The sequence below is a fragment of the Momordica charantia genome, assembly GCF_013281855.1.
Source record: "Momordica charantia cultivar OHB3-1 chromosome 11 unlocalized genomic scaffold, Mcharantia_2.0 BLBB01000011.1, whole genome shotgun sequence".
Taxonomy (NCBI): Eukaryota; Viridiplantae; Streptophyta; class Magnoliopsida; order Cucurbitales; family Cucurbitaceae; genus Momordica; species Momordica charantia.
Window position 1 is genome coordinate 828,990 of NW_028275159.1, and position 22,867 is coordinate 851,856.

General features: G+C 34.6%; 4 protein-coding genes across 4 annotated transcripts; 3 read left to right on the plus strand and 1 right to left on the minus strand.

Annotated features, from left to right (window-relative positions):
- The first annotated feature begins 710 nt into the window (after positions 1-710).
- LOC111011575 (endoglucanase 10) lies at positions 711-4,651 on the plus strand. The gene is made up of 6 exons (XM_022285412.2): positions 711-1,339; positions 1,572-1,855; positions 2,075-2,512; positions 3,318-3,453; positions 3,587-3,753; positions 4,148-4,651. The coding sequence occupies exons 1-6, from the start codon at positions 1,126-1,128 to the stop codon at positions 4,478-4,480; spliced, it is 1,572 nt and encodes a 523-aa protein (XP_022141104.1). The 5' UTR covers positions 711-1,125; the 3' UTR covers positions 4,481-4,651.
- A 671-nt stretch (positions 4,652-5,322) lies between these two features.
- LOC111006568 (cytokinin riboside 5'-monophosphate phosphoribohydrolase LOG3) lies at positions 5,323-8,095 on the minus strand. The gene is made up of 7 exons (XM_022278576.2): positions 7,912-8,095; positions 7,217-7,314; positions 7,064-7,094; positions 6,885-6,984; positions 6,523-6,593; positions 6,054-6,197; positions 5,323-5,657 (listed from the first exon to the last, which is right to left on the minus strand). Exons 1-7 carry the CDS (start codon positions 8,047-8,049, stop codon positions 5,634-5,636), a joined length of 606 nt encoding a protein of 201 aa, XP_022134268.1. The 5' UTR covers positions 8,050-8,095; the 3' UTR covers positions 5,323-5,633.
- A 3,573-nt stretch (positions 8,096-11,668) lies between these two features.
- On the plus strand, positions 11,669-14,606 carry APS2 (Pseudouridine synthase/archaeosine transglycosylase-like family protein). The gene is made up of 5 exons (XM_022278565.2): positions 11,669-12,530; positions 13,048-13,453; positions 13,678-13,938; positions 14,022-14,108; positions 14,209-14,606. Exons 1-5 carry the CDS (start codon positions 11,977-11,979, stop codon positions 14,344-14,346), a joined length of 1,446 nt encoding a protein of 481 aa, XP_022134257.1. The 5' UTR covers positions 11,669-11,976; the 3' UTR covers positions 14,347-14,606.
- A 3,868-nt stretch (positions 14,607-18,474) lies between these two features.
- On the plus strand, positions 18,475-19,119 carry LOC111010673 (SAUR-like auxin-responsive protein family). Its single transcript, XM_022284176.2, has one exon. The coding sequence runs from the start codon at positions 18,623-18,625 to the stop codon at positions 18,926-18,928; it is 306 nt and encodes a 101-aa protein (XP_022139868.1). The 5' UTR covers positions 18,475-18,622; the 3' UTR covers positions 18,929-19,119.
- Positions 19,120-22,867: the final 3,748 nt, after the last annotated feature.

Sequence of the window (22,867 nt, forward strand, 5' to 3'; positions counted from 1 at the left end):
TTGGATGTAAATCATATACACGTGCACATACGTTTTATATGAATAATCAGATATATTAGAGATAAATATCATTGGGATAAAGTTGTCATTTTAAAATTGAATCTCCATTTTAAAAAAATGTGCTATATTTGAAAAAAAAACTAAATGTGATTGCTATTTTACTAATTTTAACATGTGTTTTTGTCATATTTGCAAATATCCATTTAATTTAAGAGAAAACTTACTAATTATTTTTTTTAAGATAAAGATAAAATGTTCATTTTTATTCCTGTATTTTTAATATTTTTCATTTTAATCTGTGTAATTTTAAAATGTTTGTTTTGATCCTAACTTATACTTTTAAGTAACTTTAATTTTTATTTATAAAATTTTGATATAAATTTTACGTGTGACGAAAACATTTCGATACAAAATTATAGTTACATTTACGTAAAATAAAAAACAAACTCTAAGCATGTGATGTTGACGTAACACCTCTACGCTAAAAATAATAAAAGTATCATAAATGAGAGGGCACACAATTTTTTGAGGGCATGACCGCCATAGACAACAATTTTAGTTTACAAGCTGGGGAACCATCTTAATAGCGGCTGAATAACCGACGGTGCGTGAGATTCACGCTCTCTGATCTAGCCGTCCATCCACCTCCTGCCCTGCCCAATGAGAAAGACCGCAAAATAAACCAACCGGTAATATGAAATACATGGCGGATCTTGATATTGTCCCGCGTGAAAACGAAATTTGTCGGTGACGAGCTCTTTTTCCACTCACCAAATTCAGAGCAAAAGTCTTATCAGATTGGGGGAGAGGTAGACGATACCATTTCTCGTCGCTCTGGCACAGATCCAACTTCCCCACTTCTTTTATTAGGGTTTGTTCCATTAACTTCCAATCTCAACCAACCATTTTCTTAATCACACTTCCCCTTAATTAATCAGGGAACGTTGGGGAAAAGGGTGAATAAGGAAACAGATCTTGAGACAAGCTCCAGATTTTCCACCTCCCCAACACACCCATTGGCCATTGCATTGCTCCCCATTGCCGCAATGTATTATGCTTGAGCTGGATCTTGGTTCCCGAGCAATCTAGGCGTGGCATTTACGCAATAGCTGAGCATTGCGCAAGATGGGCGAGAAATCGAGGTCTAGAGGGTGCTGTGGATGGTTTCTGGTGTTGGTAATTCTTGGCTTGGTAGCTGGTGCTATAGTATTCGCAGTCAAGAAGAAGATGAGTCACTCTGATGATGAGGCAGCTCCAGTTCCAGGACCGCCTGGTGCCATCGAGAAGAAATACTCCGACGCTCTCAAGATGGCCATGAAGTTTTTCGATGTGCAGAAGTGTAATATCTCCTTCTCATTTCTAATTGATATTCTGCTTCTCTGTTTAGTGTAAATTTTTGGCTACTATTCCATTTACAATGTAGACTATAGTGCCGATAAATGCATGGAGCAGTGCCTACATTGCAAAAGATTTCAATTTTGTGGCAACGTTTTGTTTGTTGGTTGTATGGATTTAGTTCAAATGTGGCATTTCTCGCGATATTTCTTAACTAGGGGTCTGTCTGTTTGCAGCTGGTGAGTTGGTAGATAACGGAATATCTTGGAGAGGAGATTCGGGGTTGAAAGATGGAAGTGAAGCGAAATTGGATCTGTCTAAAGGGATGTATGATGCTGGGGATCATATGAAGTTTGGTTTCCCAATGGCTTTTACTGCAACAGTGTTATCTTGGTCCATTCTTGAGTATGGAGATCAGATGGATGCAGTGGGTCAATTGGATCCTGCCAAAGATTCTCTCAAGTGGATTACCGACTACCTCATTAATGCTCATCCTTCAAAAAATGTGCTTTACATTCAGGTAGCTCAGTTTATTTACTTGATGTATTGTTTATGTTAATCGTGGACTCCGTTAGTTCGATCCAAAGAGATTGCTGTGAATTTAGATTCTGTGTCAGAGATTACCATAAGCTATCATTTGTGTTCTATGAAGGCTCTAAATTGGTCTAAACTGTTTTATGAGTTATGTTCTGTATTAGAAAATTTCTCATATAATCTTTTGGTTGGTGATACTTTGCAGGTCGGGGATCCGAAGGTAGACCATGGCTGTTGGGATAGACCTGAAACCATGACTGAGAAGAGGCCACTCAGACAGATTAACGCCTCTGTTCCAGGAACAGAGGTAGCAGCAGAAACTGCTGCAGCTATGGCTGCAGCTTCTCTTGTTTACAAGGAAACTAATCCCTCCTATTCAAGCACGCTTCTTAAGCATGCCCAAGAGTTGTTTTCTTTTGCTGATGAGAATCGAGGTTTGTACAGTATCAGCATTCCTGAAGTCCAAACCTACTACAATTCATCAGGATATGGAGATGAACTTTTATGGGCTGCGAGCTGGCTGTACCATGCGACAGAGGATGAATCCTTCCTCGATTATGTGACTGGAGACAACGGGAAATTGTATGCGAAATGGGGCAGTCCCACCTGGTTTAGTTGGGATGACAAGCATGCAGCAACCCAAGTACGTATCTCTCTTATCTAGAGGTGTAGATTCCTATCTATGTGGTAAAATGTAGAAGTTTTAATTGACAGTTTAACAATAAAAAAATATTGATGAGATTAGCTGAAGTTTGAGCTAAACCAAAGTATTTTACTTTCAAATTCTTTGAAGTTGATATGCTTCCCTTGAAATCATTGTTTCTGTATATGGCTTACAGCCTACAGGAACATCAGTTCCTATTGAATATAGAAGCTTATAGTAAAGAATGTGAGGAAGTGGAATAGAAACTTCTGAAGTTTCAATTGGAAAGTTTCGATCATTTTTTCAAACTAAAAGCTTCTGCTGTAGGATCAGAATTGGACATAGTGAGCTGAAAATTTCCTGCATTGCACATATGATCCTGTTATTATTATCACCTCTTACATCATAGGACATTTCTTTCCCTTTTTTTGGAATCAAGAGCACAAGAATTTCCTTTCAAAGTTAGTAATGATTTAACATTCTCAATTTTGCGTGGATTGACTGCGACTAGAGCTTTTTATTTGAATATTCAAGAAAATAAGCATTTTACTCTTATGAACTTGTGAAAGGGAAAAATAATATTTGATGTGGTTACGTCTGCGATTAGTTTTGAGATACTACAAAATCCAAGCATTTTACTTTGGAAGATATTTTAGATAAGAATAAGATTCTAAACCACTTTTGATTACAAATCCTTCTATTTTAAATGGTATGAAAAATAACTTCTGTAATCCATTAAAAACAAACAGAGGCTGGTGAAGATTGACATCTTAACCTTGTCACTAACTCTGAAATTTTTATGCAGGTTTTATTGTCTCGGTTAAGCTTCTTCGGCTCGAAAGATGTTTCAAAGTCAGTTCAAGTTTACAAGAAAACAGCTGAGGCTGTCATGTGTGGCCTAATACCAGAGTCTCCAACAGCGACAACAAGCAGAACAGATAGTAAGTAATTTCTTCAATTACGTAATGACTTTATCAAGTGTGATTTCATATTGTCCATCGCATTAATTTAGATTGCAGCAATTGTTTTCCTCTATAACTCTTATTTATTTATTTAACGACGTTACTTGTACAGATGGTCTCATATGGGTGAGCGAGTGGAACTCTCTGCAGCATCCTGTGTCTTCAGCATTCTTGGCTGCTCTTTACAGTGATTACATGCTTACCTCTAGAACTCCAAAATTGTCTTGCAGCGGGGATTCCTTCACACCAGCAGATCTAAGAAAATTTGCCAAATCTCAGGTATAAGCACGCCTTTAATTAGCAGAAGCAACATATTCTTCTTAAAGTGAAAGTGATAGGATTGTGCTATCCATAGGATTGCTATTAGGATAGGTTGGGAATATTATTAGGGTATTAAGGGTATATTAGTAATTGGGTTAGGGAGTTCTAGTTATAAATAAGGTGAAGGGGTAAGGACGAGGGTAGGTAATTGGTAGTATGATTTAGGCTTGAGTAAGAATACTCCAGAGAGGGGAGGGTCCAATACCTCGAATTATTTGGTAGTCATTGTTAGTTCTTATTAAATTTCAATATATTTCTTATTCGAGTTCTTATATCTAGTTACAATATATTTATTATTCGGGTTCTATCACAAAGTCCTATTGATTTCAAGTTGGACCCTTTGTCTTTCCAGGCTGATTATGTGTTGGGCGAAAATCCTTTGAAAATGAGCTATCTTGTGGGATACGGTGACAAATTCCCAAAGTATGTCCACCACAGAGGTGCATCAATCCCAGCTGATGCCGAAACCAAGTGTAAGGACGGGTTTAAGTGGCTCGACTCAACCAAACCCAACCCAAATGTAGCTTCTGGAGCTCTCGTGGGTGGACCGTTCCTTAACGAAACATATATCGACTCACGAAACAATTCAATGCAAGGGGAACCAAGCACATACAACAGTGCTCTCATCGTCGGCCTGCTATCGAGTTTAGTTACTACCTCCTCGGCAGTGCAGTCCTTCGCCTAAAACAGCTCGTATTTTTCCATATATATACGTATAAATCTATATTTGTGATTTTATTATATCTTGTAGCTGATATATTTAGTGAAGCGAGCTGTTTCGATAATCCTTATTTGAAACGATGATGGGATGTAATTCTTTATTTGAGTGATATGTTTTGGCGTTTGTTGTTGCACAGTCTTTTTCTTTCAATTCATTGTTTGCTGACAAGATCAGTGGTCTGAGAGAGAGGGCCCATGGCATAGACAAAGAGAAATCAGAGGGCATGTCTAGAAAGGCAATTAAACAAGAATTTCACACTTGTTCGTTTTTCCTGAATCCTTATCCACAGCATTGGGACTGGGAGAGCTAATAATTCCCATTTTCCAAATGTTTGAAAGTGGAAAACTACTCATAGTGGTATGCTGAAAAGATAGGAGTTTAAATCTATGGATGAATAATACATCTGTCCACTAAAAGTTTGGACTTAGTGCAACGACCATGTTTCATTTTGATTAGATTGTAATGCCTTCTAGATTTCAAATCATGAAAGGGTGTTTGTTTGAGGCCACTTTTAAAATAATTACTTTCGTTCAGGATCAATACTTTTAATCATAAAGTGTGAGGCGACTCCAAATATATTTTGAGTGAGAGAAAATATGTATGCATATATATATTAGTGATGGAAAGTTTAAGAGGGTATAAATCAACCATCATTACAGGAATAGAAATTAGTTATCAACAAAATACAGTGGTATTACATTTAACTTGATGTTAATAATTTTATTTTAAAGTTAGACGTTTGAATCGTCAATTTCACATTAGATCGTTTGAAGTTAAAAAAAAAATATCATGATTTAACAGTTGGATAAAGTAACCGTCTTGAAGAATAACGGATTCCCTTCGATTATAAGTTTGAGTTCCACCATCTACACAGACATATTTACAGATTAATCTTAGCCAGCTATAGAACTAACAATTGAAAAATAAAATTGAACACAGAGAACTAGAAACAACTGTGGTGGCACAAGCACAAAGCAGAAACCGACATGAATAATTCTTGTCCTTCTATTTTCTTCTTTTGTGTGTCCAATAATGAGACCAAGTCAACGTGCAATGTCTTATTTTGATTTGAAAACCATTTGTTTTTTGCATCTCTCGATCAGATCCATCCGCCAACTCAGGAGCGCTCGGGATTGTAATCCTTCGTCAAAGTCAAACAAAGAAATCCAATTGAGTTCCATCAATTCCATTTTGATTTGACTAATTTATGTGGGCCCTGCCACTAGATCCTCCCACGTGTAATCAAATTATTTGATTAACCAAATATACGTCCCTAGTATTTTTCAATTATTTTCTAAAGCAGGCTGATAATTAAATTTATACCACATAATTTTTAGTTAAATGATAAAAATTTAGATAAAGAATTAGCTCACTTAACTAAAAGAATAAAATCTGAAGTTTTCTTTCCACTGCTCGAGAATTTTTCTTTTAGTTATCCTCCTTTTTCCTTTAAATTTTTATCAAATAATCATAAAGTGGCGTAAAAGAAAAATCGATACTTTTCAAATAATAGAGATTAAATTGAAAAAACGTGTACCTCAAGTTTGCACATGAGTTCATGAGCAGTGTGGGCAGAAACAATGATATTACGGGCAGCTGGTGTAATAAAACCTTCGACTACAGCTTTGTCTATAAAGGAGAGAAGTGCGTTATAATAGCCATCCACGTTCAATAGTCCCACCTACAGCAAACCATTATAAATAACCAAAATTAGTTCATCTTTCTTCGATACAATGATCATAAAGCAACTGAAATCAATTATTTGTCTTTTTTTTTTCTCCTGGTATTTGGATAATCCTTGTTATGAAGTGGCCATTAACAAGAACACACGCACGCACACGATTTTTTTTAAAATTTTTTTAATAATCTTTTTGCTTTATTGACTGACTTTTCCGGAAAGCTTTGGCGATTTATTAATAGAAGAGGCATGAAATTGAACTTCAATTGGGTAAAGTAATTACTCAAAAAGAAAAAAAAAAAAAGGTAAAAAGTGAGGGATTTTTTACGGGTTTTTCATGGATTCCGAGTTGTGCCCAAGTTATTACTTCCAGAAGCTCCTCTAGAGTGCCATACCCACCTGCAAATATATCATAATTATCATTAATAGCTGCAAGAGTTTAAAATTTTATATAATAAGTCGGTAGTTTTTTTTAGTACAATATGTAGAGGTAGAGATCGAATTGACAACCTCTTCTTAACTATGCTCGTTTTGGTACTTATAATTTAGTTCAATACTAATGAGGTATTAAATTGTGTATTATTATTTAAAGTTCATGTGATGGATTGATTTTAGTATAATTCTTAAATAATACCTTTAATAAACTTATTAAGCGTGTAAACTAACAAAATTAATTAAAACGATGTAGACCTGGTAAGGCAATAAATGCATCAGCTTGTTTGGCCATCTCAGCTTTACGTTGGTGCATGCCAGAGACAGGTCTCACTTCTCCAACCGTTTCTCCAGTCAACTGAAAATATTACCCCTTCATCCACTACTACAAATTTCACTAATATAATGGCATTTTGTTTAGTAATTAATTTAATTACCTCTCTTAACATTAGGGTCCTTGGAATCACTCTGCAAGCAAAACCCACACGATCATATTATATATATACACGTAGTAATTAGTAAATCAGTAAAAATTCTGTATATATGATACATAAATATTATGAGTGAGCGAAAGAGAGAGAAGGGGCTACCCTAACACGTGGCAACCACCATCATGCACAGCTTGGGAGACTAAGCCCATGAGGCCGATGCTGCCTCCTCCATAAACCAAGTCAATATTCCTTTCCACCTGTACTTCAATTTCTAATTAATATTAACACATTATTTATTAAAATTAAGAGGAGCCTAGAAGAAAATTAAAGTAATTTGAAAACTAAGTTTTCTTCTTTAATTATATCAATGGAATTCATTATTAATCATCCCCACATCATAATTTCATAAAGCCGTCGGGTAAACGCTACTGGTTTTCCCTCACTTGTGCAAAAATTTATAGTCACAAACTCCTCATAAATTAATTAATTAATGTCCAACCAGCCCACAAAACACACATGATCCAAACCTGACATAGTTTTTGTACTCATGAATACACTTCTCTGCCCAGAATTTTCAAAATACTTACTATAAAATATCCAATCTAAATCACTACTTTTTGTAGATCGAACATTTAACTGTAATAAGAACAACATAAACTTTGTTGACGAGGAGTCTGAGTATTTTTCTTAAACACCTCTTAACTCTCTCTTTTTCTATATTCCCTTACTTGTATTTAAAAAATTTAGTGGTAAACAGTCGAAGATGTAATCCCGGAAAATAAGATGGAAGAATAATAATGCTTGATAAAGAAAAAATGTTGATTATGTTATGGTAATATAAGGTAATAACGTACGAATTGTTTGGCTAGTTGAAGAGCGGCAAGGTGATAGGTAGGGTTCTTGCCGGGGCTGCTACCGCAGAATACACAGATTCTTCTAAACCTCCATTTCTTGCTGCTTCTTCCTCCAACTCCAAACTGTTGAGTTTCCATTTTGGAGAACTTTTTTGTTAAAGTGCCAAATTGGGGTGACGCCCAGTTTTATTTATATACACCAAAATAGAGAGACACAGTCACGGATCACAGAAAATTTAAAAAGGAAAAAAAAAGGCGACTCTGCAATCCGACATGTCACATCTCTCGCAATTTCTTCTCCCTCTCGTGGAAATTGATATTTATCCACAATGAAATTCACGTTGTCAACTCAGCACCACACCTTTATTTGTCCCCAAAACGACGTCACTCCGCTCCACACACGCATTCTTTATACTAACCATTCCATTCATTCTCCCATCACTCTCTCTCTCTCTCTCTTTCTTTTTTATAAAATTAATCTCCTTCATTGCAAACGTAACGTGTGTAGTAGACTTTCATATAATATATAATATATTTATATAAATATATTATATGGTCCCTGTACAATTTGCTGCTGTGTTTTCAAATTGCATCCAAACTCTGATTTCTCTCCCACAAAATCATTATAATTAATTAAACTTTCATTTTCAAACACAAATTCCTTCTTCATCCGGCCGTATAAATAAAATATTGGTCGTCGGAAGACATAGATAGATCTGTTTTTTGTAAATTATGATCCGACAAATATAATCTCCTGATGTGTGATATTAAAGGAAAAGAATAGGGTAATTATATGCCCCAAAAATAAATGCCTCTAGCTCTTTAAATTCTTGTTATTTCATATCTGGAAAAATTTTATTGTGTGCAACGAAGAATCTTGGTTTTATAATTGGATAAGTACGTCGGAAAATGTGGTGGTGGCAGCAAAAAGCGATTTGTTTTTTTCAAAAGGACGATGGTTGCTGTGAGAGTGGGTGTTATTATTATTATTATTTTTAAAATTAAAAATCATTTTGGCTTTGATATGACTACTGCTTTACAAAGTTGTCCACCCCCTTTTTTTCCCCTTAATTATTGTGGGAACTTTAGGGGATGTATCACCTTTTACATCAAAGTTTTGGAACACATAATCCAAGTTCCTTTTAAAAAATAAAAAATTAAGTTTCTTATGTGTCTATTTACCCTTTATTAAAAAAACAATTAAATCATATTTATTTTTTAAGAATGTCAGAATAATCTAGAGAGAAAAAAAAAATCTAGGATCATCTTTTAATAAAAGGCCAGTTTTTGTTTTGTTTCGTAATATTTTCAAAGCAGATCAAAATTACGTAGCTTTCAACTTAATTTAAATTTAACTCTTACTATTTTAAAATTTTCAAACTTTTCTTTTTCGATTGTAACAGGTGTGGGATGAGATATTTAAACTCATGATTTCTTAATCAAAGATAAAACTTTAAAATTAAGTAACTATATTGAAAATTATTTATAAGATTGACCAACTCGTAGAAACAAAAAATAAAAGTTTTAAAATTAGAACCAACCTGCTGAAATTAGAGCAAGGATAAATATATTAATTTAACCTTTAAAAAAGAAACAGAAAAAAAGGAAAAAAAGAGAGACACAAAATGATGTACAATCGGAAGAGGGAAGAGAGTATGGGGTGAGGTGCACACGTGGCGTTCCAGCTCAGCTCGAATTCCTTTTGTTGCCCACCAACCAAATTCATCTGACGTAGTCAACTCCAATCAGATAAAAAAATCCCTTAAATAAAAGTAAATAAACATTATACAGCAAAACTTTTTTTTTCTTTTTTTAATTTTAGTCCATAAGATAAGTTGCACTTTTGTTGTTGTTGACGACTTTTCGTATTAGGTATTACACGTGAAACATTGGTTGATTTTATTTACCTAAAAAGTACCTTATGTTTATTAAATGTGATCAACTACCTATATAAATTTAATAAAATTCTTCTTAATTAGCAGAATGAGATGAATGATAATTGACATACATCTCTAATCAAGATTAATTTGTTGAAATTATCAATATTTTGCTGCAACAGTATTCATTCTACAGCGCGTAACTTTATTTTTTCTCAAGCACAGAAAGATTTGATTTGTTATAAAATGATAAAGTCCATATAATATTATCTTTTTCAAAAATTGAAATAACTATAATTATTAATTATGTATAAACAGTATGCCATTGATTTATATTGTCACACCATTAATTCTGATTTATACCTTTTGTTTCTTGTTATTATTGGACTTATTATTCGGCCCAAGCCGAAAACAGCATGGCTGAAGCTGAAGCTGATTTGGGCATTTATTGATGAGATTGGCCCATCAAGTCATGCTGGGCTAATGTCCGGATCAAGCCCACCGTTTTAGCCCATTCATACCCCTCTTTTTGGGCCAGTAATTTCATATTTAGCCCACTTTCAACCGAGTTATTTATAGAAAAAGTCAAATTCTCGAAATAATTAAAAACCCAATATGGACAATAAAAATACAAGAAATCATGTTTTTTAAAAATAAGAATTGGTGTCGGATTTAGGTTGATATTAAAATAGAAAGAAAACTTTTAATTAGAATTAAGAAACAGTAAAACTATTATTTAAAAGGAGGATAGATTATTTTAAAAAATACGTGTAATTTAATAATAGATTCGAGACATACATACACTTAAATAAAATATTAGTGGGAGTGACTATGGAGGACAAGATAAAAAGCAAAGATGAGGCAAAAAGAAGTGTGTTAGCACACAACATAGGGAGCATTATTATAACATTATGAGAATCAAACATATGAATTAATGTGGTATCGCTCAAAATCTTAGCATTATATTACATGAAAGAGACCCAAAATGTCCACATTCAAACATCTCTAAACCATTAAAAAAAAGTTATAGATGCATTTGACTCTTTTGGATTTTTCTCACATATGCTCCCACCTCAGTCAACGGTGGGGATTCTTTTTGGACCCACCAATTTGCTTTCTTTGGATCGCAAGAATTTGTTCAAAGTTTAATACTTGAACTACAAATTTGGTGTGGAATCTAGATTCGTCCTTATATTTGGAAAGTTTAAGTTTTTTCGATAGATTTATGTACTTTCAAAATTATATTTATTTTGTTCATATCAATTTTTAAAATTTATGATATATTTACACAACAATAGACTCAAACCTATCGCGTTTTAGGTTGGCATCATCCTTACCATGGTTGAGTAATACAAATTATTGTCATTAATTATTTTGGACATAATTCTTAAATAATATAATTAGTGTGATTATCAATTAAAATATTATAATATTTTTAAAAATATAATAGAAATCGGTTCTAAGAAATTGAGACTTTTTGATCTATTAAGTTAAACTTTAAACTTTGGTTCATTTTTGTATACTTTTAAAATGTTTATTACAACATGCACTTCTAACTTTGATTTATTTTATTCCACATACTTTTAAAATGTTCACTAAAATAGTCACTTTTTAAAAATACAATGATCAAAATGGAAAAACAGATAAACTAAAATGATCAAAATGAAAAAACAGACAAACTAAAATGAAAAAAAATAAAAATATATAGATCAAAATAATATTTTAATCTTTTAAATCTAAATACAAATATGAATACTTTTTATAGTTTCACATATCAGCATTTTATTAAAAATGTGTTAAAAAATTATTTATCAAAGTCACGGGGAAGAACAATGTATTAATAGAAATTTTCGCTGTTGCTTTCAGAGAATGGTTGGCGTTTGGGGCCATGACCTGAACCACAAGTGGTATTACTCTGCGAGAGCCGATTAGCCGCAAGAAAGCAAACAAACCACCGTTCCCTCCCGAGGCGCAACAACGCCACAAATCAAACGTGTGGATCTCTCGAGAGGACGCAATTTCTTGGTTCTCTTTTTCCCCACAGCTATGTTTATGTTCTCAATTTTCACAGATTCAGATACAGATTCAGCTACAGGTACCCCATTTCTCCATTTTCGTCGGACTTGTACTCCTATTTTGGCAAAACCCATCTCCTCAATTTCCCCTTCCAATCCAAACCCAACCCAACATGTCTCTACTCACTAAACTCCACATCGCCACTTCTCCCCAATTCAGCCTCAATCTTCAACCAGCAACAAAAACAACCGCGATTACCAATCACAGCGCCAAGATTAAGTCCAAAACCATTTACATTTCCCGGCCACTCGTGTTTAAACTCCCAATGCAGGCCTCCTCGCCGCGCTCCCTTCGCTCTTCCGTTAAGAGCTCGCTCATCGACCCCGACGGCGGGGCCGTGGTGGACTTGGTGGTGCCCGACGGCGAGAGGGCCGCCAGGGTTTTGGAGGCCGACCCATTGCCCAAGGTGAAATTGTCCAAAATCGATCTCGAGTGGGTCCATGTCATCAGCGAAGGATGGGCGAGCCCGTTGAGAGGGTTCATGAGGGAGGAGGAGTATTTACAGAGTTTGCATTTCAATTGCCTCAAAATTAAAGATGGGTCTCTCGTAAACATGTCGCTTCCCATTGTTCTCGCCATCGCCGACGATGTTAAGGACCAAATTGGGTCTTCGCCCAATGTGGGGCTCCTTGGCCCCAGTGGAGACTTGGTTGGCATTCTTCGCAGGTTAGTTAATTTAATCTTCGAGATAACTGTAGATACAAATGGGGTTCTGTGGGTATTTGTTTGTTGTATTGATCTAACGAAAAATGGCAGTTTTCTTTACCACCCTTTGTTTGGGTCTTTTAGTTGGCTACCCACGATTGAAGTGATCGATCCCCTCTTTTGGAATATTGCATATGATATGACATAAACTAAATTATTTAAATCCCCGAGAGATGCTCTGTAATTATAATAATAATAATAACAATCTTCCACTTGCTCGTATCAAGAGATATTTAGAAGGCAGGACAATATTAAAAGTTCAGAACAAAAGGGGGAAATCGTGATGATCATAGATTTGTGGGTTTACAAATAGAAACGCCCAATTTTGGGCATGTTCTGACTGAAACAGTAAAGCTTATAACTGTATCTGTGGAGTCTTCTAGAAACTTTCTTTCTGTTTGATGAACAGTGACTCCAACTGAAACCAAGTTATGTGGTTTTCCTTATCCAAGCTCCTTTTTTTTGAGTTATTCTGCAGCGTTGAGATATTCAAGCATAACAAAGAAGAGAGAATAGCTAGAACTTGGGGGACAACTGCACCAGGGCTGCCATATGTTGATGAGGTCATTACAAATGCTGGGAACTGGCTTATTGGTGGAGATCTTGAAGTAATAAACCCGATCAAATACAACGATGGGCTCGATCATTTTCGGCTGTCTCCGAAACAACTTCGGCAAGAGTTCGATAGGCGTCAGGCCGATGCTGTTTTCGCCTTCCAATTGAGGAACCCTGTGCACAACGGGCATGCTTTGTTGATGAACGATACACGAAAGCGACTTCTCGACATGGGCTACAAAAATCCAATTCTGCTACTGCATCCTTTGGGAGGTTTCACTAAGGCAGATGATGTCCCGTTGGATGTTCGAATGGAGCAGCATAGCAAGGTTTATCATCATCATTCTGAATTGTTCTTTTCTTTAACATCCGTAATCTCTTTGGAAGTAAAAATGTACCATTTTCTCATTCTTATACAACATTCAATAACTGCAAAACGTTTGATTTTCCCAGTAAGCAACTCGAAAGGAAGTTAGTATATCTGAAAAGTATGATCCTTTATATTGTGGCTAGCTTAGTTTATGTTGGTTAGTGAGGTTTTCTGTGTCTGTAGGCTCTAGAAGATGGAGTCCTTGACCCTGAAACGACCATCGTCGCCATTTTCCCATCACCGATGCATTACGCTGGTCCAACCGAAGTACAGTGGCATGCCAAAGCAAGGATCAATGCAGGTGCAAATTTCTACATAGTTGGTCGAGACCCGGCTGGAATGGGACACCCAACAGAGAAGAGAGATTTATATGACCCAGACCACGGAAAGAAGGTGTTAAGCATGGCCCCTGGCCTTGAGAAGCTAAACATATTGCCCTTCAGGGTCAGTGTGTCCCAATGATCCCTCCTTTTCCTCTCCACAACTTTCCACCCTCTCTCTGCATTTTAATGTCCCATGAACCGCAGGTGGCAGCATACGACACTGTCGCGAAGAAGATGGCGTTTTTCGAACCTGGACGTGCGAAAGATTTCCTCTTCATCTCTGGAACAAAGGTAAGAGCTGAGTTGTGTATGAATGAACAGAACAGGATGTCCTTGTGGTATGCATTGCCTGAATTGTTAGAGCTTTTGGTGCATATGTGTTTTGTGTTAGATGCGGAATTTTGCGAGGACGGGTGAGAACCCTCCGGACGGTTTCATGTGCCCGAGCGGATGGAAGGTGTTGGTAAACTACTACCAGAGCTTGCAGGTGGAAGACGCGCCGCCGCAGCAACCAGCATTGTCAGTTTAGGAGGAGGATATAGTTTGAGAAGTCAAGAGAATGATGGGTAGTAGTGAGTGAATCCATGAGGAAGCTGCTGAGGAACGGGATTTCATTACACAATACATTTTCATCTCTGTATAATCTAAGCTTCTTCTATCCTCGGTTCTTTTTTTCTTTTCTTTTTTAATGTCTTTTAGCTGTGGTTGTAATAGTAAGTAATTTTGTCACTTATCTTCACTTGTGAAATGATATTAATATATTTTATTTTGGATCTTCGTTCACTGCCATCTCTGTTTCTCAAATACTATATTTTGTAATCGTTGTCCAACCAGCCATAAATTTTTTATTTATATAGTTGGCTGTAGAAATCACTTTATTAGAGTGCAAAATTAAAAATATTAGTGCATTCAATCATAAGATTGTAAATATGATCTTGTTTTGAGATATATTAATAAACCAGTAATTGAAATATGGTTGTATATATAAAATCGATCTGATTGATTGATTAGTAGTACATCAAGTCAAAATAATAATAATAATAAGGTCACAGTTTTAAATTATTATAAAAAAGACTATACTTTCAAAATTCAATATAAAAAGGTTATCAAATATTGTTACAAAATTACTATTATTGTTATTTGAAAAGAAGTATTTCACCACTTTTTTCGGCCCAAGAAATGGAACGGGCAAGTTTGGTGATGGGCCGGTGGTCCTTTTGGAGCTTGAGAAACTAACTTTGGCCCATCTTGTTAGTTGGCACTGAACTCCATTGATTTCTTTTTTTGTTTTGCTCTAAAAAATGTCGACATATATTTACTATATTTGAACAGTGACTAATTATTTATTTTAACTCTCTTAATAATTTTGAAAAAGTATATATAGATATCATTTGCATTGTACATTAATTAGCTATATATGTTTTTTTTTTGCGTTACAAATACTTTTTTAGAAAAAAGGTACGGAGAGAAATTGACTACATAGAAGAGAACAATATTTACCAAATTTGTTTTGATTGAGAAATAATTTGTTTAATTAAAAAAGGCCCATGTTTCCTTGGCAGTACAAGCCAAGAAAGTGCAAAAGTCTTGTTTGTCCCTACAGAAGACATCTTTAGCAAACACATGAGCTATGTTTTCCTAATGTGCTCAACATCTTAAAATGTGAAACCTTTAGCTAAAAGATTCAAATTCCCGTTTACATGACCTAAATTATGAATGTTTCACATGTGAACGGAAATGCTAGAGGTTTCAATTTTATGAAATGTCGTTGGTAATATAGATCAAATGCATGGATGTTCATGAATATTTCAAAACAAAAATTTAAATATTTATAAAAATTATTTACTTTTAAGTTTTAAATAAGATCAAAATTCTTATTACTAATATTATGTCCGATACTTTGTTGATATTTGACGTGGCTTCATTGACTTCGAGCTTAATTGGACTGCAAAAGATTACATACTTTTGAAAGGTGGGACTACATCTTTTATAGAAGGGGAGCCTAGAGAATCAAGGTTCTGCCACTGAAACTGTTGCACTTGGTTTTCGAGTTGGTAATGGGAAGATCTTCTAACGAATGGTTCTCCCGCCAAATGTTAAGCAGATTTTCCACCGGGCAAAATCATCCCTAGATTGTAGCCGAGCTGAACTGTCCTCACAAAGTAACAAGCTCATCCTCCTCCTCCATAACAGATATGATCCCTTACTGTGATTTTCTCCAAATCAACGGATGGGAGGTTAGGCCTTGATATCGAAGAGAAGGAAAAAAGCAGCATTTTCTGGTATGAGCGTAGCATTAGGTACATCGGGAAAGTACAATACAATACAATTATTACACCGCAATGATCCATAAGAAGAAAAAACTGAAGGAGGCTTTTTTTGCTTTTAGCGTGTGGGTTAGGCTAAAAGCGCAACACAAATTGTTTGCGTTGTAAGGGGTTAAGTGTGAGGCACAGTCCCAATTTTCCGACTCATCGGCATCAGCTGTTTTTACATCTTTTTTTGGCCACTTCCCTCCAAAAGTTGCCCACAAAGCTTCCCAAATTGCAAATCCCCTGATGCCCCTTTGCATGTTCAACTGGCTGTGCTTGGGGCAAAGCTAACGTGGGAGTTCATGAGATTTTTTTTTTAAGCAAAAAATTGAATTTAATTTTGCATAGCTTGAAAATGGGTGGGGAAGTGATTGGCTTTCGGTGAGATCACTGGGCCATCCCCCATAGTTGCTCTGTTTTTATGTTCCCTTAAAATGGCGAAACCAATTTGGTTCACTCAACGTGGAGGTGGAGGTGGAGATGGATCGAAGAGAAGGAGAAAGCCACTGCTTTTTTCTTCTTCAAATTTTTGACAGATTTTTTTCCTTTTCTTAATTCCCAAGTCAACTACTTTTTACCCTCTCCCATTTATTTTTCTATTTATTATGCTTCACGTCATGTAATGTAAAGATGCAAACATATGGTCCGCTCCGCTATCAATGGAGAAGATTTTCAGTATACATAAATATAAAATAACTTCAAAAAAGTTAAATTTTTGTCTATTGTTTTGCGTTATTCATTCTACATGATGTAATGTAAGATTTAAATATGGGTTTGAATCTGATCAACAGTTGAATGGGGACTCAAGTTTTGATCTTTATGGGGCATTTCAGACCATGTACAGAGTTGAGATATTAAGAAAATGTTGAATTTGGAATTATATGGGGAAATAGACATGACAGGTGACATGTATTTGATTTATGTCTCATTAATTTTAAACTCGCAGGTTTCGAATATTATTGAATGGGTTTGTGGTTTAAAGTATTTTATAGACAAGAAAAGACAAAATTTTCATTTCATGTAGGCTGTTTAAGAGACTAATGTTGTAGGAAAAATAGTCATCCCCATTGACATTACAATAATTAATAATAATTCCTCCCCTCCCAAGCTTATTCTATAGCCACATGTAAGATAGCGATGATAATCCGCCAAGTCACCCCTCAAAGAAAGAAAAACGACGACAACATCTAACGATTATAAAAGCAACAAGATTTATCTCGGAGAAGACAGCGAGACCCACTGAAAAATAAAGAAACTGTTGGAATAGAACATAAATAGGATCAAAATAGTTGTTTGAGTTGCAGGTTTGTGTTTGAATGTTGTAGAGATAAAAGGCAGAGAGGACAGAAGGGTACTGAGGATGCCTGCTAGGTTTGGAAGATGGAGGGCATTGATGAGGGCCTCATTTCTAACCAAAACATGCAGCATATAATGTATTTATTCAAGTATTTTTTTCATTTTCCGTATGTGCAGCCTGGGCATGTTGCCAATAATTACAATAATTTCCACTATACTATAGCTCTATTATATCTTTCATAAAAAGATTGTCCTTGAAACTATGGTGGGAATTAACAAATTTGGAATTGAACTTATTTAAAAATTTAAAGAGTTGAATATGTGATATTATTGAAGATGAAGTTGAAAAAGGTTTTCTGGTTTTGGCCACAGATGGTGGAGGAGATGAGATGAGATGAGATAATGATTTTATAGGTGTTACTAGGTTTGTTTTTTGATTCGTCGAGATTGGGAAGTACCAGCACTACTTGGCAGTACAGTCATCATTTGACTTCCACAGTGTTTTTTTTTTTTCTTTCTTTCTCTCTAAGTCAAATCTCAAACCCACTCTATATTTCTTCTCCAATTGATTTTCCTTCTCTTCATCCATAATCTCTTTTTACTTTACTTTGTCATTGAATCGAATGAATTTCCAAAATCAAATCAAGAAGATTTTTTTTATAATTTTTTCCTTGTGGGTGTTGTGAGAAGATTAACTTAAAAAAAAGGAAATATCTTGTTATAATTTTGAATATTAATATATTAGGCCAAAGGAATGGATGTAATTGAATGATGGAATTGAATGAAATATGGTAAAAAGAATCTCCGAAATTGAAGTAGTTAAGCATGCTAAAATCTTGAGATTCTGAAGAATATTTGCATAAAACTTTCAATTTCATGACGAAATTTTATAGGTAATAGTGCGAAGAAAAAATAGGAGGAGGGGCCAAGTTGTGGGAATGGAAGAGCAAAGAGGAAGAAAAGGGTAAAGTGGGCCGTTTTGGGTGAAAAAAAAAGATGTCATTCAAAATTCAACTCAATTGTGTGTCTGTCTGTGTCTCTCATATGCACCCGAAAACAGCATAAATACCCCTCTTCTTTCCCACATCCAGAATCCATTATTCCATAACATAACATAACCGCTCTATCTCTCTCGCTATTTCTTCTTCTTTTTGTTAGCAAAGCCATAATTAAATTAAGCAGAAGGGGGGGATCCGAATGGGGATGAGAAAGTCGACGAAAGCGCCACAGACGGCGCCGGCGGTGCTGAAGCAGATCCTGAAGCGGTGCTCCAGCCTGGGGAGGAAGCAGCAGCACTACGACGACGTCCCCAAAGGCCATTTCGTGGTGTACGTTGGCCAAAACCGAACCAGATACGTTGTCCCCATCACATTCCTAAACTACCCTCAGTTCCAAATCTTACTCCAGCAGGCCGCTGACGAGTTCGGCTTCGACCACGACATGGGCCTCACCATTCCCTGCGACGACCACTTCTTTCAGTCCCTCACCTCATCCCTCACGTAGATCACAATCTCAATCTCAATCCATCATCATCCTCTTCTTCTTTTGAGTTAATTATGTAATTAATTAGTTTGGGGAAATGGAAATTTGACTACTCAGAGTCAGAGTGGAGAACAGAACAGAGCATGCTTTTGCTTCTCCCCTGTCTCTGCTTTTTAAGCACTAATTTAGTCGCTGATTTTAAGGGTTTTGTCCGTTGCTTGGTTCTGTTTAATTTCCATTTCATCGTCGACGTTTCATTGCCTCAACCGTTATTTGCCGTTAAAACTGTTGAAATCATCGAATCCAATCCCCCTCCTCGCTAACGCCATCGAATGTTCTGTCACGCCCCAACCCAACCTATATTTTAACAAATTTTCATAATGCAATGCGACCTATAAATTATAATCAGCGTTATTAAAGTGTATCGAGTGTGTAGGGGGCAGTCTGGTAATTTAATTTTGACCCCCCGGGGTTAAATTTGGAAAGGGACAAAGTTTGGAAGTGCAGAGCGAAGGGGGAAAATCCTCCGGATTCCAGGAGACCATGTGGGTGGGGCCCACAACCAAAATTCTTGAAAAAGTAAAAAACTTTATAAACGTTTCTGAAGATCGGACGGTTGGGAGTGGAGATTTCAGATACGGTAACGGTGGTGATGGTGCAGGCGCGTGTGATACACGGGCCGGAAATCGTAGGCGTAGGGAGGTGAAGGAATACGACATGGGAATTGACCAATTAAAGATGGAATGACTTTATAGTTTATAGGGCTACTTCAACAAAAGCTGCTTTTTTTTTTTTTTTTTTTTTCTTAATCCTTTTTTTTTTTACAAGTCAAAATACACCGACTTTATGAACTAATGATCCCAAATCATTTACCAATTATCCCCTCGTATGTTTTAGGAAAAAATAAAATATGTAAATTATAATTCATTGCCTCATGACATAGTATGAAAATGGAAAAACACATTTACATTCAAATAACGTGACAAATCATTTAAGACTTCTTTTGAATGAAACCGTTTCTATCGAAGAAACTAGAAAATATTTGATCTTATCTTTAGGTATTTTAACTAATTAAAGACTTTTTTTTAATCTAATATGATGGTTGCATATTTAATATATGAGTATTTAATTAATATTTTTAAAAAGTTTTACTTAAAATTGTTACTCCCAAAATTATCTATTGCAAGTCTATTTTTTGTTTTAGAAATTAATCTTGGGTATGCCTTTTACTTTGGCTTATTCGTTTTTTTGGTTTTGGTATTCAACTTCTTTAAGAGTATGTTTTTAATTCTTAGCCAAATTTTAAGAAAGAAAACAAGTTCTTCTGATAAATAACGAAAGATAAAGAAATTGAGAGTAAATATGTTTAATTTCTAAAAATAAAATGATTAGATAATAAAATTTGAGTTTGCGATTTTCTTACATTAAATCTAATGAGAAATTAAAAAGAACAACCAAAATTAAGGTTATCTACATAAAAAAGACAAAAAAAAAGTATTAATTAAATTGCGTTGATTAAATTTTACCTGTATCAAAATTTGATTAATCTATCACCAAATTATGATTATATTAATCTTACTATGTTGATTGACTTTTAAATAGTAAACCATTTACTATATTAATTGACCTTAAAATGGTAAGCCACACATTGATATTATGTAAATTTTGAACAAATATACTATTATTTTAGAAACAAAATATTTTGTTAACATAAATCTTATGAATTTTATGATTTACACAGCCTTTTCAATAATATAGATTAATATCAATTTTTTACAGACAACTGGAATACCGACATTTTCTTGACATTTAAAAGGAACATACGAATAAAATTAAACAAAATATTCATCTAAACATTTCTAAAAGGAAGATAATATTTTTAATATAATTAAAACATTTGGAAGAAAAAAAAAAAAAAAAAGGAAGGAAGTTTGAATATATGGTCCCGTGTGGTTGTAGGATGTAATTTCGTGTATTTTCAGAACAAGTTGCAAACGAACGGCGATGGAGAAGGAGAACATGGGGATCTCAAATTATCACATGTCAAAAAACAAAATTATTAAAATTTTCTAATATATATATTATCACCAAACGTGTAATTATTTAATATCTGCGGCCAATTTCTTTGAATGGAAAATTGAAATGTCACACAAAATAGCACCTACTTCTGCCAACTTAATTAATTACCACATCTAAATGAGTATTGTATAGAGAGATTTCTCTCTATATATTTTAGTAATTTATAAGTCTTGTTGGTTCAAGGATTGATACATGAAATAATTTTCTATTTGACTGATAATGTAAATTTGTACTAACTAAAAAAAATTGAATAATCGATTGGCAATAATTCTATTGAATTAGTCTGTCGACAGGTACAAATTAGCATAGCGAGTCAAATAGATAAGTCCCTACTTGCTAATATATGGATAGATAGTGTGAGTGAAGCACAAAGGGGATGGACATTTGAGTGGTTGAAAGAGTGGGCAACGTGTGGAATGGTCGAGAGTAGACCTTGCCCAACTCTACTTACGCTTATAACTTTGGTTACTTTTTCCTTAGACCTACATTTCAACACGGATGAATCGAAAAGAAAACTATTTATTGGTTCTACTTTTCTTTTTATATATGTACAAAAAATATTGGTTTGTTCTTTTTTTATATCCCTCAAATTGCAAAATGTCTATTTTTAGTCCTAAAAGTAAAATTTTTTTACCATTTTAGTCCTTGTTATATTCTCTTGTAACCTAAAATTTGCTAATTTTCCACCCATATAGTTTGATTAGATAATCAAATGTTAGCATGTTAGTAAAGGACCAAAAATCAAAGTAAAAGTAATTAAGGACTTTTTTTCCCATTTGGAGACTAAAATAGACATTTTAAAAGTTTAGAGAATAAAATGTAATATTCTTTAAAGTTGATCAAATTCGAATTTAAAGTCTATTATTATTATTTTAGGCTGAGGAAGAGGTGTTTGTAGAAGAAATGAATGGCAATTTGATTAGTTGGAAATTGAAAAATAAAAAATAAAACAGAGAGACAAAATTGACACATGTTCTAAAATAGTATGAGGGAGAGAAGATTATTTAAGCTATATGGAATATGGATTCATAGATTATAATGAACAAATTTGAGATAAGATTGCATTGTTTAATTTCTACTCTTTTCTTCCATTGTCCTTTCCAATCTTGCACTGTTACTTCCACATTCATGCAACATTTCCTTGTCCTCTTTCTAAGATTCACTCTCTCTCTCTCTAAATGGCAATCTCACTTTTTTCTATTTTTCAATTTAATAATAGTTAAAGATATGGTCACATATCATATATAGCAAGCATTCATGTGCATCAATTTGACAACTAGGCATGACGTCAAGTTTGAACAAATTACCAGCGATAACATAACAAAACGCGTGGAATAATTTCTTCACTAGAGGAAAAAATCCCTTACAAATTTTCTCAAGGGTCAATTTTTTATTACCCTCCAAATTAAATGTCGTCCCTAATAAATTGGAGCATGCATGCCAAATGCTTTTAATTAATTAATACATATATGCAAAAAGAAAATTAATTAGGGAGAGTGAAGAGAGGCCATTCGGGTCTTAATCACTGTTAGTGTTAATCCTGAAATTAATGCATTTATCTAACATTAATGCATCTCTTCAGAGAAAACAGAATTAAAAAGAAGAAAAAAGAAGATTAAAGGATGGGCACAAAAGAAAGACAATGAATTAAATTGATTAAATTTGACCAAAGAAGATTGTGGAGATGTAGAAAGGGGGGAGTGGTTAAGATTATGAGTATATGAACCTTTAATAATTAATATATAGTTCACTGAACAAACATAGAATATATATTATATACATCTTTTTATTGATTTATTATTTATAAATTTAATTAAAGATAGAAAAGAAAAGAGCAATGGGAATTATCATCAGCAAGAGAATATATATTAATCTATTTTG

Coding starts and splice junctions, on each gene's coding strand:
- LOC111010673 (XM_022284176.2), top strand. CDS start 18,623: ATGGGGATGAGAAAGTCGACGAAAGCGCCACAGACGGCGCCGGCGGTG.
- LOC111011575 (XM_022285412.2), top strand. CDS start 1,126: ATGGGCGAGAAATCGAGGTCTAGAGGGTGCTGTGGATGGTTTCTGGTG. Junction 1,340..1,571: donor GTTTTTCGATGTGCAGAAGT/GTAATATCTCCT, acceptor GTCTGTTTGCAG/CTGGTGAGTTGGTAGATAAC. Junction 3,454..3,586: donor GACAACAAGCAGAACAGATA/GTAAGTAATTTC, acceptor TTACTTGTACAG/ATGGTCTCATATGGGTGAGC.
- APS2 (XM_022278565.2), top strand. CDS start 11,977: ATGTCTCTACTCACTAAACTCCACATCGCCACTTCTCCCCAATTCAGC. Junction 12,531..13,047: donor TTGGTTGGCATTCTTCGCAG/GTTAGTTAATTT, acceptor GTTATTCTGCAG/CGTTGAGATATTCAAGCATA. Junction 13,939..14,021: donor TAAACATATTGCCCTTCAGG/GTCAGTGTGTCC, acceptor CATGAACCGCAG/GTGGCAGCATACGACACTGT.
- LOC111006568 (XM_022278576.2), bottom strand. CDS start 8,049: ATGGAAACTCAACAGTTTGGAGTTGGAGGAAGAAGCAGCAAGAAATGG. Junction 6,985..7,063: donor GGACCCTAATGTTAAGAGAG/GTAATTAAATTA, acceptor TAATATTTTCAG/TTGACTGGAGAAACGGTTGG. Junction 5,658..6,053: donor AACTCATGTGCAAACTTGAG/GTACACGTTTTT, acceptor ACTTTGACGAAG/GATTACAATCCCGAGCGCTC.